This window comes from Daktulosphaira vitifoliae, unplaced genomic scaffold, assembly GCF_025091365.1.
Source record: "Daktulosphaira vitifoliae isolate Bord-2020 unplaced genomic scaffold, ASM2509136v1 Scaffold_1, whole genome shotgun sequence".
Lineage (NCBI taxonomy): Eukaryota > Metazoa > Arthropoda > Insecta > Hemiptera > Phylloxeridae > Daktulosphaira > Daktulosphaira vitifoliae.
The window spans coordinates 36,425,488-36,437,217 of record NW_026099572.1 but is presented as its reverse complement, the minus strand read 5'-3'; the positions used below and the strand labels follow the sequence as shown (position 1 = coordinate 36,437,217).

The 11,730-nt window shown below is 27.5% G+C and overlaps 2 protein-coding genes across 6 annotated transcripts; one reads left to right on the top strand and one right to left on the bottom strand.

Annotated features, from left to right (window-relative positions):
* The first annotated feature begins 1,973 nt into the window (after positions 1-1,973).
* On the top strand, positions 1,974-7,493 carry LOC126907169 (polyhomeotic-proximal chromatin protein-like). 4 transcript variants are annotated; one of them, XM_050688284.1, is made up of 10 exons: positions 1,974-2,306; positions 2,449-2,490; positions 3,420-3,827; positions 3,886-4,380; positions 4,452-4,611; positions 4,769-5,231; positions 5,290-6,005; positions 6,067-6,254; positions 6,556-6,693; positions 6,757-7,493. In XM_050688284.1, the coding sequence occupies exons 3-10, from the start codon at positions 3,441-3,443 to the stop codon at positions 6,979-6,981; spliced, it is 2,772 nt and encodes a 923-aa protein (XP_050544241.1). In that variant the 5' UTR covers positions 1,974-2,306; positions 2,449-2,490; positions 3,420-3,440; the 3' UTR covers positions 6,982-7,493. The 4 variants fall into 4 exon arrangements, with proteins under 4 accessions (XP_050544241.1, XP_050544247.1, XP_050544256.1 ...); XM_050688290.1 differs by having other exon boundaries at positions 2,377-2,490; XM_050688299.1 differs by having other exon boundaries at positions 2,364-2,490.
* Positions 7,494-8,824: 1,331 nt separating this feature from the next.
* LOC126894317 (UDP-sugar transporter UST74c) lies at positions 8,825-10,990 on the bottom strand. Of its 2 annotated transcripts, XM_050665236.1 has the most exons (4): positions 10,796-10,990; positions 9,993-10,256; positions 9,533-9,920; positions 8,825-9,323 (listed from the first exon to the last, which is right to left on the bottom strand). In XM_050665236.1, the coding sequence occupies exons 2-4, from the start codon at positions 10,207-10,209 to the stop codon at positions 9,011-9,013; spliced, it is 918 nt and encodes a 305-aa protein (XP_050521193.1). In that variant the 5' UTR covers positions 10,210-10,256; positions 10,796-10,990; the 3' UTR covers positions 8,825-9,010. The 2 variants fall into 2 exon arrangements, with proteins under 2 accessions (XP_050521193.1, XP_050521192.1); XM_050665235.1 differs by having other exon boundaries at positions 8,826-9,323; positions 9,533-10,256; positions 10,796-10,989.
* Positions 10,991-11,730: the final 740 nt, after the last annotated feature.

Here is an 11,730-nt window from a genome sequence, read left to right as displayed (position 1 = left end):
TATGTATACTTGTATAAGTGATTATTACGAGTAATTCTTAATTATGTGTACATATAAATCCAATATATATTTTGCCCAATTACAATTGTGGATTAAAACTCCAGGTTAAAAAAAGGTTCTTGGAATCCTAAAAACCTTTAGAGGACACCGACAACTTGCATCGAGACAACAGTGTCGTAATTAGGATTTTATCTTTAAGGAAATATACAAAATAAATGTTTTATTTCCTTCACCAAACAAAAAAAAATTGGATCTTCGCCATATAACTATTTTTCCAAAACTGTCTAAGATACGGTTTTCACATCATCTTGAACATTTACGTTAAACTTCATTAAAATATAAGTTAGTCAAATTATTGGGTCGTTTCGTTTTACAATCTTTAAAAAAAATCAAAAGCACGGCGTTAACTATTTGTAGACATACTTTATGATGGTTTAAAACAATTAAAACTTTCAGATGGTTCCATAATCTTTGTCCTTGAACTGTTTTTATATTGAGTACGCAACGTAGGCGCAAGTTTAGGGAGTTTTAATAATAAAATTAGTTGTACAAGGCAGTTAGATACAATAAACACCTCTTAAGATTTTTTTGAAGTTGTGCCTATGGTGCATAATATAACTATAGTTGTGTTTGGCCATTTCTCATCGTCCTAGAGGGACTTGACACCTCCCTTCAAAAATTTTATTTTGTTTAATAAACATACTTTTTTAAGTGACGGAAAATTTTATTTTATTCTCCTAAAAAAATTTATCAAATTTTACACCTGTGTCCCTTTTATAATAAATACTCTTATGTTAATACTGTTTTGTGAAAAATTGTTAATACACCATTGTCAGTACATACTTAATAGTAAGAAGATACTGGTTTAGTAGTACTTTAATAAACTACTAAATTATATTTAAAGAAAAATGTATTTTCGTTAAAAAATATAACTCTTAAAACTCTGTCTTGATAATAGTACTTACTCAGTATATTGAGTAATTTACATCATGATGCAAATAAGTTTCTTATACAATGTATAGGTACATATAAGTCACTTACATGTATAATATACATATAATAGAATAATTTATGGTTGCCTCACATGTTTTGTATTGTTAATGGTCAAGTATAGATAATTATGAATATAGATGTGATGAATGACATCGTGTGCGTGTCGGTTGGTTTGATTTACAGTGGGTGGGTTCCTAGAACTTTTCCACCTCCCGCGAATTTATTGGATGAGTTACTATCTGTTAGTTGCTAAGACGCCTATCGTTTTTAAATTTACTCTACACATGTTGATACAATATACAATAAGTTAAATCTAATGCTATAAATAATAATTATAATGCTATTGATTGTCAATAGCTCTCAAATTGTTCAGTTTTGTACATGGAGTTTAGTATATTTGAAAATTTAATTCGAGTATGTTTTTGTAGATTATTAAGTTTCAGTAATAAGGTTTATTAAGAGTTTAATACTTCAAAAAATATTCAACTTCACACTGACACTAAAAATTAATTAATTTTAACGACTACTTAGAAAGATTCATTCTAATTATATTGCGTATTTGGTAGACACTTTACGTGAATCGATTAAACGGTACGCTAATAAAAAATGTTAAGATCAGAGCAGTAATTGAAAAACGCATACAATGTATTTTTTGATTCGATAAAAGAATGCGTTTTAAACTGAATAGCACTACGATGCATACGTAGCATGCATTCTTTTGTCCTGTTGTCCCCTCTGCATACACAGCATTTTCGGCCGGCGGGACGGCACGTAATTATTATAATTACCGCCAAAGATCCGGAGTACGCGCACGAGTGACTTTATTGGTGCGCCGATGTCTGGATGAATGCCATTGGTTGGTTACCTTACCGGGTGGGGTAGGTGGAGAGCGTGCGCAGATAGGGTAACGCCGAGTGCGTACGCTCGTCGCGGCCTCCGAACGCCAACCCGCTGACTATACGTCCCACAGCGTCTTGTATAGTCTTTAGCCGTAGGTCCGTTCTGTGTTGTGCGTTTGCGTCCGTGTCACCCACCGCCCGAACCCACCCGTGCAACACTTGTGTCCTGTTGGCGGTCGAAGTGGGGACTACGCCAGCTCTGTACGCCGTGTGTTTGTTGCTGTATTGATATTATCATCGATGTCGTCGTCGTCGCGAATTATCACAGACGCGACCGTTCATGTTTAGATACACCAAATCATAAACACAATTTTTTTTTTTACTAGTCTGCGCAAAGGTAGTATCGTGTTACGTTCCACAGAGTTTTCAGCCAACGTTCATCTTACAATTTTCCGGATAACTGTGTTTGCGGAGGTGAGTGACGACTGTACTAACTAGTTATTACTTAACTAATCAATTATCTACATGTAGACTACTTGATTAGTTATAGTTTTGCTAATACTATAGCGAAATAACTTTGCGTTGTTCATCAATTGTTCCATTTCGATGATTCCAGAAGTTCTGTTGCCTTCTTCTAAAATGCTGTCGTACATAACAGGTTAACAGTGACCGTAGTATTGAATGTGCGTGTGTCGTATGTTAATGCATGTTAAGCCTAGAAATGAAAGTGGTCGTTACTTGTAATGATATAAATTATTAAACAGCTCTCAGCTGGGAGATAGTGACCTATTTTATTTATCCGTTTACATTGTATGTCCAAAATCCTTATCCTTTTTATTTATTTATTTTTAATGATTTCACAGCTTAGTATGCTTTGATGTTTTTTAATTTTATTTTTGCCTAGAATTATCTATGATTGTGCATGATTAATTGATATTATATTTGTTGTAATAATATAATTAAACCCTCTAATAAAATCTAATTTTTCTGGAATTAATACTATTTTTTAAGTAAAATTTTTTAATAATAATAAACTTGTAAATCAAGTTAGCTGTTTACAATATTATGAAACATATATAAATACTTGAATATCTAAGAATATTTCTGTTTATCTATTATGCAAAATGAGTAGACCAAGTAAAATAGAAACTAGACTCTTTTTATTTCATAGTTTATCCAAACTTATAATACAGTTAAACTGATGCCAGTTTATTGAATAATGTACTTCTAATAAATTATATAATATGAAATTTAAAAAAATTAATGTTAACATAAATATTATGTGATTATTTAGATTCTTTTAAAATATATTTAGTATATATCGTTGTTAATTTTAAGAAATCAAGTATGAATAGAACACTATGAATGTTTTTTTATAAAGAATCAATGTTTACTATTAAAAAAAAAATTATTCTTGTGAGATATGACAAAAAATAGTATTGTCCTGTTTTAAAAATAAGATATGGCAGTTACAATTTGTATAAATTTTGTAGTTTTTTTTCTATTAAAAATTTATTTGATTCTGTAGTTTGTATTATCAAGAATAATTACAAATGTCATTGTTAATCATTTTTATTGTACTTTTAGTTTACATGAGCAAATTAAAAAATGAGTGAGGGGTCGGCACAACAACAGCCTGCCACTGATGTTCAACAAATGCAACAATCACAGCAACAACAGCAGCAGCAACAGCAACAACAAAATCAGCCACAGCAATCTCAACAACAGGCACAACCCCAACAAACTCAACAGATGCAACAAATGCAACAGCCACAGCAAATACAAGTTATGATCCAGCAACCTCAGAGTCAGGTAGATATGCAGCAGCAACAGCAACAGCAACAGTCACAACAGCAAGTACAACAACAGCAACAATCTCAACAAGTTGCTGTAGCTAATGGTCAGCAGACAATTACTATGCAAATGTCATCTGATGGAACGAACAATGGCTCTGTACAACTTCCTCACTCTTCGGCTCCAATGGCAACTATAGAAGTAATTTATAATATCCTTTTTAACAATAAATACAATATTTACACAGATGTTTTTACAGACTTCTGGGCAAATGCAAATATCAACCATGCAGCCTCAGCAGCAACAAGGTCAAGTACAAATGACAAATATGCAAACTCAACAACAGGGTCAAGTTCAACAACATCCTATGCAAGCTCAAACTCCTGCACCACAGCAACAAGCTCAAATTCAACAAATTAATGATTGGAGTCACGGAAGAGTTCAACTAATTCAACAAGGTGCTCAATTTTTGCAATACAACGCCCAGGGTCAATTGATTATGCCTGGAACAATGTTACAACATCCAACTTCTGGTGCTATACAAGTGATAGCTGCTCCAAATAAACAGTTTCAATCTCAGCAAATGATCACTACAGCTAATGCACACAAACAAGTAATATCACAAGGACAAGCAACTACATTTCCAACTGGATATGCTGCTATACCAACTACTACTAATCAAACACTTGTAATTGGTCAGTTAGGAGTCATCAGTAGTCAGCCTAATATGAAGCAAAACGAAATGCAACAAACAGTATGTTTTAGTTTTTATTACATATATTCAATTTTGTACTATAATTTAAGACATTAATTTTTATGCGACAGTATACAACTTGTTCTACTGGAAGAACAGTGCAGCAAAATACACAACCAATGCAATTTTCTCCTTGGCAATTTAATACATCACTTCCCCAAGGAATCACGTGGGCTACACCTCAACCTCAAGCATTATTAACTACCCAAAATCATCCTATATTTATTAGAGGTATTTTTAAAATTATTTAAAAAAATATATAAATATAGTATCATTTAATTTTTTTTAATGAGTAAATATTTTTATATCAAATAAGTATTATGATTTCCATCATTAAAATTAAAAAAATTAGTTAATTTATTTGACTAATATTCCTTGATTATTGTAGGAGCTCCACAACAAGATGGCCAACAACAACAAGTACAAACACCAATGTTTATACAAAGCCCTCCACCTCAACACCTTCAACAGCATCATGGTCAAACTATGATGCAAACAAGTAGTGGTGTTATGCAAAATATAGGACAAATGGTCAGTGGAGGAACAACCACAACTATAAAATCGCAACGAGCTGATATACAACCCAAAGTAGTAACAAATACTTCTAGTATGGGTGCTAATCGTCAACTTTCAATTTTACCTTCTGGACATACAATACGTCCAAATGCAACAATTTCCACTCAAACATCTACTGGAGTACAACATTTAAATCAAATGCAAAAAACTCAATTGAAAGTTAGACCTAAAACTAATGTACGTGGTTTTAGTATAGCTCCTCATAAATCAGATGCAGCAAATCAAACTAATCAAACTAAATCTGCCCAATCACCACAAACTATTAATACAAATAAGTATGAATAACTGAATTTTATTTATTTAATAGTATGTTCAATTAATTATTAATTTTAGGATGATTTTAACAAGTTCTGGGCAAATTGTACCACAAATTCAACAACAAACAATGCAAGTTCAACATTTACAACAACAACAGCAACAACATGCTCAACAACAAATTAAATTAGTTAGTATGCAATCTCCAAATCATCAAATTGTAAGCATGCAATCTCCTCAAGTTGCCTTTCAACAACAACAAATAATTAAGCCTAATACAAGTATGATGAGCATGTCTGTGAACTCTCCTCAAAAAATTCATATTCATCAGTTCCAGCAAGGTCAAGCAATTGTTAGTAGTCAGCCTCAACAACAAATTGCTATACTTGATAGACCTGTGATTCCAGTTGTTTCTTGTGCTCCCCAAGTATCAATACAATCCCAAATTTCTGTTCTACCTCAAGTTCAAACAACTTCAGTTATACCCTCTCCTGTGAAATCTGATGAAACAACTAAAAGTATTGTTCAGCCACAAGAAACAGTTAATGTTTCAGTGCCTGAAGTACATGAAACTTCTACAGTTTCATTACCTGTTGCAACAAATGAAGATAATAGTAGAGATAAAGGATTACCTAAAGCACTTGTAAAACCTCAAGTTTTAACACATGTGATTGAAGGATTTGTTATTCAAGAAGCAGATCAACCATTCCCAGTGAATCGGTCTTGTACTCTGGCTGATATAGCAAGTAGTACTCAAGATAAAGAAAATATCAAATTAAATGATGAACCTCCAAGTAAGGGTTACTATTTTTTAATTAATCAAATAAGTATTTTAATACATGCTGATTTTCTTAGATAAAAAGTGTAAATCTGAAAACAGCCCTCAAGATAAAAGTAAATGTGACTATTGTGGAAAGCAACAAGAATTGCAAAAATTAAAAGTAAAAAAGAAATCAAAGCGTTTTTGCTCCCAAGAATGTTCTAAAATGTTTGAAAATAATTTGAAAAATGGATCTGTTGATAAGAAAAATGGCAAAAATTGGGTATGTTTTAAAAATTTATTTGTATTATATTTCAGTTAATAAATTTAACAACCTAATTTTTGAAATTTAAAAATGTAATTATTTTTAATAGGAGAATTAAAACTATATATATATACATATATATTTCGTATTGATTATCTTTAAATAATTTTTTTATAATTATTATAATATGTTTTAATTGTTGAATGTAGTGAAAAATAATGTCATCTAGAATACTTCACATTGAAAAAATCTATATAAATATAAAAAAGTCAAAAAAAAAATTTTTTTATCATTTCTTTTTTAAATTTTATATGTTTAGGAATGTGAAAGTAATGGTTCAATTGGTGATTCAAGTAATACAAGTTCATCCATTGATCAATCAAATCGTATACAAATTAATTTAGATAAGACTGATATAAATCCCGAGTTGTCTTCAATTAATCCTCTTACATGGACTGTACGTTCAATATTTTATTTATTTGATCTTATCAATTTATCTTATTGATTATTTTCTTTACAGGTCAAAGATGTTAGAAAATTTATTGGTGAATTAACTGAAAGTGAAGAAATAGCTGCTGATTTTGAAAGCCATGAAATTGATGGACAAGCTTTAATGTTGCTTAAAGAGGATCACCTTATCCGGGATATGTCAATGAAGTTAGGACCGGCTCTTAAAATTTTTGCTAAGTTAGATACAATGCGATTGGAAAATCCAGAAATTTTACCACCTACTAATAATGCTTAAAAAAAGACTGTCTCTGTATTCATTTTCTTCGGTGAAGATTTTGTAATGTATTTATTTTCATTCAGTTGGCACTGATAGTTCATTACTTGGTATAATATTTTAGTTTATTTTAATAGATGTGAAGTTTTAACTGTTTGTTAAATTGGCGCATTAAACTTAATTTTATAAACCATGTCATTTTTGTAGTACTTAGTTTGGTTAAGTATTTAATAAATATGAATAATTTTTTTATGAATTACTTCCTAGTCCTTGACTTTGTATTCTTAATTTATACTTTGTAACAACTAAGCAAAATTGATTTTATATGGTGTATTATAATTTTTGTGACTCATAGTTCATACTCAATATTTCTAATTAAGTTAAGCTTATTACATGATTCTATAAATAAATGTATAAATTCAGGATTTCTTTACTATAATATTAATAGTTTTATATATAATTATATTATTGGTAATATTGACTCGTAAAATATTTATACTTTAGTATATGAATAAAATTAAGTGATTTTCAATTTTCGTGTAGTTCTATTTATTAAACTAATTTAAAAACTGATTTTTTTGGTAAATTTTAAACATAGTAGAAATTAAATTTTATGTTAATTTTTAATATGATAGTATGATAACTATTATATGAAAATGGAAAAAAATTTTAATACTTATTTTGTAAAGACAAAATATTTAATAAGTTACTTTTTATGATTTACATTTCACTATCATCTTATCATAATATTTCAGCCAACTTGATTTTTTAAACATAAGTAGTATCTTACATTAATAATCTTAAATTTGGTGCAATTTAAAGTCATGATATTCTTGAAATAATTTTGGATACCTGAATTTTGTTTTAACGTATTTAAGGTGTCAATGACTGCATGAAACAAATTTTAAGGGGCATATCCTAGGAGCAAATAACTTTTTCTTTATCCAAATAATGAAATGTCTATAAATTTAATTTGATAAACTAAAATTTTCAGTAACTTACAAATATTAAGAATATACTACACTCCGAGTACCAAATACTTAAGGATATATCCACTAATAGTCCTTATATTGTAATGATCATTTTAAGAACTCATCGGTGTAATTTTATACACATTTTGTCAAATTATAATATTCATAGCAAGAAAAAAAATTTTAAATAAACTTTTCAAATGGTCCTTGCAGGTAATACAATGTCTAATATGTATAGTTAAATTCCTAGACTCGATTGTCATTCAAAGTTCATTAAAGCTATATTTAAAAAAAGTTAAATTTGAGTATACCTAATCATTTATCAATATAAATCCATTATTTTTGTTAATCAAAGGATTATTCATTTTTATGCTTAGTATACATATTTTATTTCACAAAGATTTAATTTAATTTTTATTTTTCTTGGTTCAAGAAAAATAAATAATAAATAATCCAACTTCTAAATTTTTGCATAATCATTAAAATTCCTTTTTGAAAATCTTAATTTGTAATTGTTTTCCAATTATCGGTGCACAACTTTTTATTTTTATGAAGCTAGAGGGTAAAGTGAGCATTCATATCTTTACATTATTAAGTATATATAGACTAAGTAAGAATGTCTCTTTTGTTATTGATACAATTATGAACAATTTTTTAAGGAAAAATATTTTCTATTTTATAGATGTTACCATACATAAAACATTTGATAATCATTTTACTAATGAAGTCATTAAAAACTTGTATAGTAATGTAAGTTTCTAATAAATCATACAATTTTCAGGGTTAACCGAAAATTATAATTTTTTAAAAATTTTTTATTAAATATTAGAAACATTAAGTTTATTTCAAGATATAATTTAACATTTACAAAAAAAAAAAATTAAAAACTTACAAAAAAAATGATAAAATAATGTTTGTTCAAATAATTAATATAAAGTAAACTTTGTTAATCATAATTAAATTGAATAGATAAATATTAACATAAAGAGTCCTAAAGAACACAATACAACAATAATTTTGGTAACAATACATAAAATAATAAGTGCAGTTTAACAACAATGAAATTAAATATTATTTTTTCAAACATTTACAGTATTAGATGATTGAATTTGAGCGGGACGAGTAGAAGGTCTAAACGTCACATATGTATAAAAAAGACTACCAATCACACTTATATTAATACCAATAAAATTGTTCAATGTATAGACATAATCTCCACCAATAAACATGCCGAAATATGTTACAAATATATTTTTTAGACATCCAATTATTGTAGTTGTTAGGGCTGAATTGTATTGAGTGCACAACATAATACTATAGTTCAATATAAAACCCATGAATGACGAGACAAAAATTTGTATTAAAAATGGTAAGTGCAACCAATAATTATACCTGTAAAAATTAATATTAATTAAATTTTAATTAAGTTTACTTATTTTTCTTTTATGAGAGAACCATACTTCTCCATATCTCTGTTACCTTTTTAAAAGTTTTGTCAATAATATCAAGATATGAAAAAAATATTTTGGGTAAACTTGTTATAAAGTTAAAGAAGTCACAGAGATAAGAGTGTAGAGGGTTTTCTTAAACAATTTTTTTACCTGTAAACTTTGTCCAAGTCACCAGAAAAATACATAAGCAATAAAGCAGGGGGTATCATAAACATTGATGAATAGAACATAAGCCCATATTTACCCATCTCTTTTTTAGAATTTAGTTTTTTTTTTGTAAATACCCCATTGGCAGCTGTTAAAAAATCACTACAAAGTACATAAATATATCCATCTAAATTAAAGCCTAAATCATTACTAGAAGCTATTATAGCACCAGATACCATTAATCCAACAGCTACTTTAACAGACAATTTAGGTCTTATGTTGAGTAAATAATATTCACCTAACATAGTAATTAAAATAGAAAATCGCCTTAACATAGTGAACATTGGTAAACTTAATTCTTTAGTACCTCCTAGTCCAAATTCAATATTCCCTAAATATATTAATGGCATTGGAAAAGTATCTTTAAATGTGTTTCTATTAATATCTGGAAATTTTAGTTTACCCAAGCTTTTTGCTAAATACAAAACAATAACTGTCATAAACATTTGACAAATTGCTAAAAATTGAAAAGATGGAAATCCATAACTAGTTAATACAGATTTATTAACAACGGTAATCAGCATTGATGCAGCTGCATAAAATAATGCCGTACTAATTTTTGCAAAAGAGGTCACAACAGAAGAATCAATAATAGTATCTTCTGATTTTGACACAGTCATAATTATTTTTTAATTTAAGAGCACAATCAAGTCATTGTAATAACCATCTGAAAAAAAAATTGTTGATAAAAAGAATTTTTAAAAATATTCTTCAGTACAACAAAAATAATAAGTAAGCTAAAATATGATGAATATGATTTTTTTTTAATTAGAACTGTTTAATTAAAGAGAATAATTTCATAAGTGTGTGTAAGCATATTACTTTTGATCGTTTCGTGAAAAATAAAATACTTAAAAAATCATAGCTATTATCTTAATCATCAAATGAATTCTATGAAATCTCAACAAAATTTTAATCTAATAAATTTTTTTAAATCCAATTTGGATAGTTAATATTTTACTTTTTTTTAAACTAAATATTATATTTAATTCAATAAAATAGTAATAATATACTATAATTATTACAAAACTATACTTAAAAATATACAGGTCAATTGATACAAACAAAGAAAACATAAATAAATTTATGAAATAAAATAAATATTTTTATTTTTGAATAAAAACACAAATTTGATAAAAAAAAATATATCATGTTATTTTATAATAATTTCAAAAATTGTAATATTATTTATTATAAAACAAATACCTTTTTAGCTATATTTGCGCTAGTTAATAGATGCTTACAATAAATATGGCACTTATTTTCCTCATAATTTACAAAACATTCATCTTTACTTAAATAAATTATAAAATGTTGAATATTACTACAAACAAATAAACCAGATGATTATATTTTTTATATATTTTTAAAATTAATCATTTTATATTGTAAATTAAGTTTATCTATTAAAGATTGAATAATAATCATAATTATTTTAAGTAAATTTCGAAATTTTAATATTTAAATACACTCCAGATTTCAACTGAAGCACATCATATTTTAATTCACCGATATTAAATTGATAATGTACAAGGTAAAATATTATCTATAATCTAGTAGATAACGGATTTTGGTATATGATAATTGTATATAGTACCAACATTAAAAAAAATAATTCTTATAAAACTATTAAAAACGAGAAACCATTGAGAATTTTTATAAATCCGTCTGATACTCGACAATATCTTAATTTTAATTTATATATGGAATTAGGAAGTTATTCATTTCATCATAATGTGTGATAATTCTTTATATTGAGGAACCAATCCAAAAACGTTTCCTGGATATCTTTTTATATTTTTTAAATAATGCAGACTTTTCCTTGCTTTTCATTTAAGATTATAAATACCTTCTATGCGTGAGCCAATAACCAAATGCATTGATTGATTTATTATTTACGCTCTTAATTTTGACCAAAATATCAAAAAAATACCTACATAAAATGATCTCAAATTATTTCTGAAAAAATGTTCAAAAAGTTTTTACCGAATTTTTATTAAAAATAGTAACATTATACGAATTTTTAAAGACTTCTCTATTAGTTTTTCTATTGACATATATTATTTGAAAATACCACTATTTTATTTTTTATAAAAAATTATTTAACCTTGTATCTCAAATAATTTGATTATATAATAATT

Bases quoted from the DNA above. Each gene is read 5' to 3' on its own strand.
- LOC126907169 (XM_050688284.1), top strand. From the start codon at position 3,441: ATGAGTGAGGGGTCGGCACAACAACAGCCTGCCACTGATGTTCAACAA. The intron at 3,828-3,885 runs GTAATTTATAAT...ATGTTTTTACAG, and splicing joins CTCCAATGGCAACTATAGAA to ACTTCTGGGCAAATGCAAAT. The intron at 6,006-6,066 runs GTAAGGGTTACT...TGATTTTCTTAG, and splicing joins ATTAAATGATGAACCTCCAA to ATAAAAAGTGTAAATCTGAA.
- LOC126894317 (XM_050665235.1), bottom strand. From the start codon at position 10,209: ATGACTGTGTCAAAATCAGAAGATACTATTATTGATTCTTCTGTTGTG. The intron at 9,324-9,532 runs GTAAAAAAATTG...TAATTTTTACAG, and splicing joins GACTTGGACAAAGTTTACAG to GTATAATTATTGGTTGCACT.